General features: G+C 34.2%; 2 protein-coding genes across 2 annotated transcripts; both read right to left on the bottom strand.

The window, feature by feature from the left end:
• Window positions 1–656: 656 nt before the first annotated feature.
• On the bottom strand, window positions 657–1,586 carry LOC127428554 (olfactory receptor 52D1-like). Its single transcript, XM_051676993.1, has one exon. The coding sequence runs from the start codon at window positions 1,584–1,586 to the stop codon at window positions 657–659; it is 930 nt and encodes a 309-aa protein (XP_051532953.1).
• A 1,169-nt stretch (window positions 1,587–2,755) lies between these two features.
• LOC127428553 (olfactory receptor 52D1-like) lies at window positions 2,756–3,718 on the bottom strand. Its single transcript, XM_051676992.1, has one exon. The coding sequence runs from the start codon at window positions 3,716–3,718 to the stop codon at window positions 2,756–2,758; it is 963 nt and encodes a 320-aa protein (XP_051532952.1).
• Window positions 3,719–4,434: the final 716 nt, after the last annotated feature.

Genomic DNA, 4,434 nt, shown 5'->3' with positions numbered 1-4,434 from the left:
AGACCACAACCAAATGGAATGACAATCAGAATTTTAGGATGAATATGTCTGGAAGTCCTGGGGTCGCACCTTATACAGGAGGCAGGTACAACCCCAACCCCCCCCCCCCACGTTGATCAGCATTCCTCTAAGTTCTCAAAACTGTGTTATCAGGTATTTTACAGTTAAGGTAATGAGACCTTCATACCAGTCACACTGAGACCTTTTCAATGATATGAAACATGAATAGCCAGACATATAATTAGACATTTGTTACCTACAAGATTTAAGTGTGTTTTAAGGTGATTTTGAGCTGAGAGGGACAGGAGGTGGGAGAAAAGATATGGAAAGACAATAATGAGGCAATTCTTGCTCAGCTGGGTGTGAGATGGTATCTTTGAGAAAAAGTTTCTATGCTGATTTTCTCAGAGATCATACATTTGCTCTTTTCCTCCCTGGGGAGTTCTGCCTTTTGAATGCAATTAACTTGGCACCCCACCTTACATGAGCATTTGCAACATTGTGAAAAAATAAAACCATTATTCATTTGTCTTTTGCTTGCTTACAATGAGGTTTAGTAATGTTAGTTTATATAAGGCAGGACAAGTTCAGTCTTTTCCATTTGTGACAGAATACAATACAGCAAATACACAACACGGTAGAACATACTTTATTCTTCATCGTTTTCTTATGCAATTAATGAATGATTTTAAGACTCTTTTGCGAACCTCTGTAAGTTTGAAACCATATATTACAGGATTGAAAAGTGGTGGCACTATAATCATCTCTAAAGCCAAAAAATCACCGAGGTTCACTGGGACATTACTTGATCCATATCTGTTATAGATGGTATTAAAAAGTATTGCAACAGCGAGATTTATCAGTGAAATTACATGGGGCACACAGGTCTGCCAAAATTTCCTTCTGCACTCTAATGATGCTTTACATGCAATGATGAGTTTTATATAAGACACTATAATTACAATCACAAGACCAAAATATAATGATATGAAAACAAGTCCATAAATGTTATTGGTGTCAGTTGATTCACATGAGAGCTTTACTATTGCCCAGTTGTCGCAATACAATTTGTCAATGTGGTTTTTACATGGCACCAACCTATTTGACAAAAGAACTGCGATGAACATGTTAATAAATGGTACAATCCAACAGAAGCCAAGTAAAATGCCACATGAAAATTTGTTCAGCTTTGAGTGATAGTCTAAAGGTCTACATATGGCCACATGTCTGTCGTATGACATCACTGCTAACGTAGAAAATTCACACATTACATAGGTGTAAATGACAAAAGCTTGGAAGGCACACATGTAAGAAGAGATCACATATGAATCCAACAATAAATCATGCAGGAATTTAGGATAGAATCCTGCTGTTCCATATAGATCATTTAAACACAGATTGCACAGAAAAATGTACATTGGTTCATGAAGGGCTCTCTCCAAAAAAATAACCACACTAAGCCAAATGTTAACAAACAATATCATAACATAGAGGAGCAAAAAGCATGTGATATATATGTGTCTATATAATTTAGAGTCTTTTGGCTCCTTAAGAGTGTAGGTTACAAAATGGGTCATATTATCCATTATTACCATCCATATGTAAAAAGCTCTCAAAAAAATTGTCAATTAAAAAAAATCATACAATTGTATCTCAGGTAACTGATAAGCACTGCCATATTTTGACCAGTATACAAATAGAATTAAAAAATATAACATGCATACTTTTACAACAACAATTACCATTGCCTTGCCTGATCTTGCATGCTCAAATTGATGAAGTGGATGCACCAAGGACAGTTGACATGCTTATAAAAAGCTGTTTTGCACAGGGCAAGATCTCTAGGGCTCTAACAAATAAATCCCAGGGGTTATTCAATGCACTCTGTTGCTCTTTGTACAGTATTTTTCCTTAAATAAATAGTTCATGCATAAATTCATATTGTGCCACCATTTACTCACCCTCATGTTGTTCCTAACCCTTATGACTTTCTTTCTTTTATGGAACACAAAAGTTGATCTTTTGATAAATGTTTACGCTGCTCTTTTTCATACAGTGAAAGTATACTGTTTACCAAACTCCAAAAAGGACATTGGCCATTTTAAAGTTAAGTAATATTTAAAATTTTCTCTTGTATTTTGAATTATAATAATACAACAATATTGAAAGATATAGCTGTAAACAGCGATTAAGGGGTCAAGTAGAATTTAGAACTTTATGCCATGACCTCAGGCTATATTACAAAAATAATTATGTCTCTCAGTCCAATTATGAACACAAAAATTATATACACAGAATTTAGATCGACACTTAACCTTGTCACACAGTGAATCAGTTATAAATACTACCAATAATTAAACATAAAGCACACTACAAAATGTTGGTCTCTTTCCTTTGTGAATTGACATCCAAATTCAGCCTTTTTTTTACTAATGATGAATAAATAATTTCCAGTCATGTTGCTGTAATTTTAATCCAATTATTCCAATAATGTTAACCCAAACATTCAACATTAACACCAGAGATGAATGCAAAAGGACAGTTTTCAAAAATAGCTTGCTCCCATGCATAACAGGGTCAGGTTGGATGTCATGAGATACACAATTGATCGTACTGAGTCTTAAGACTTAAATTTAATGCTGGTAAATTGATATACATGAGATACAGATCCCCAGATAAATGTAAAATTTTGAAAAATATGACATTTACTTAAGCAAAAAAATAAAAAAATAAAAAAAAGTATAGCAGATTATTGTTAGGTCTTATCCCTTTTTCGACTCTCTGAAACATTCACTTTTGTTGTTATACATGAAGTAAAAACTATTTTACGTACCGCAGTAACGTTTAATCCATAAATAAGAGGATTAAAAACAGGTGGAACTATAACCAATTCTAAAGCCAAGAAATTGCGTAGGCCCTCTGGAATGTCATTTGCACCATATCTACTATACATGATATCAAAAAGCATAGCAAAAGTGAAATTGATCAGTGATAATATATGTGGCAAACATGTTTGCCAGAATTTCCTTCTATTTTCTAAAGATGCTTTACATGCAGCAATCAATTTAATATATGACACTATGATACAGACTGCACAGCTAACAAATATGACAGCAACAATATATCCATAGACATTATTTACAAAAGATGACACACAAGAAAGCTTTACAATTGACCAGTTATCACAGTATAATTTGTCAATGTGATTTTTACAAAATGGCCTCAAGTTTGATAACAGGACTGCTGAAATCACAAAGCAGTTGGGTACAATCCATGATAAAAAAATTAATCTAACACAGGTGATTTTAGTTAATTTGGAATTATAGTCTAAAGGTTTGCATATGGCTACATATCTATCATAAGACATCACTGTTAATATTGTAAATTCACAAAGTAAAGAGCTGTAGATAACATATGTTTGTAGAGCACACATGTGAGATGAGATCACATATGAATCAAATATTAAATCTGACAACATTTTAGGGTAGAATCCTGAAGCTCCAAATACCCCATTTACACAGAGATAACACAAAAATATGAACATTGGTAAATGAAGAGCTTTCTCCATGATAATGACCATAACAAGACGAATATTAATGGACAATATAAGCAAATAGATAAAAAGAAAACAAGTGAAATATATATGCCTATTTGATTTGGAATCTTTAGGCACCATAAGAGTTAGTGTCATAGAGTTAGGATAAGACATGTTATCCATCAATGTATGTATGGTAGCTCAAATCACAATATTAGTAAATGTTTTTTATACACACACACACACACACACACACACACACACACATACACAAAAGTTATATTATTCACAGTCTATTTATTAGGCTTCAGTATTAATTGTTGGCTGAAAGAAACCAGACAGTCAAAGTGAGAGCTTAGGAAAAAGGCAAACGATCAGATCCACAGAGCTGGAGGTGGGTGTGTGTCGAGCTAGATGTTTTTATAACAATTTTTTTCAGTTCTCTAGGAGAAATAAAATGTCTAGGGATTAATTACACTCACCTTAAAGCTGAAGTGTGTAAATTCTGTGCAGCTAGTGCCACTGAACAGAACTGCAAAAATAAAACAATGTTTTAAAAAAAACAGCTTTCCGAATACAGCCCTTGATTAGGGTGACCAGATTCCTGCTTGCAGAAAACGGGACAGTCCCCTCCCTGTAAAAATTAAATTGACATATCCTTACCTGATCAATGCGAAGTAGAGGGTGCATCCGCATCTGTAAATGTTGTCACCTTGTACTTTTCGCTGGCAGCAATTTTTCTAAGTGTGCACTTTTCTTTCAAGAGTTTATCGTAAAATGCAGAGCAGTCCAGTCCAAAATTAAGATGCACGAAAAACATTGCCTTCATGACTGTTACACGGTGTCTATGCTGTGTTCATTAATGAGAACACACTCCACAGATGCAAACTCCCAGACAG

The sequence above is a fragment of the Myxocyprinus asiaticus genome, chromosome 38 (genome assembly GCF_019703515.2).
Source record: "Myxocyprinus asiaticus isolate MX2 ecotype Aquarium Trade chromosome 38, UBuf_Myxa_2, whole genome shotgun sequence".
NCBI classification, from domain to species: domain Eukaryota; kingdom Metazoa; phylum Chordata; class Actinopteri; order Cypriniformes; family Catostomidae; genus Myxocyprinus; species Myxocyprinus asiaticus.
This window is presented reverse-complemented; position numbering and strand designations above follow the sequence as displayed.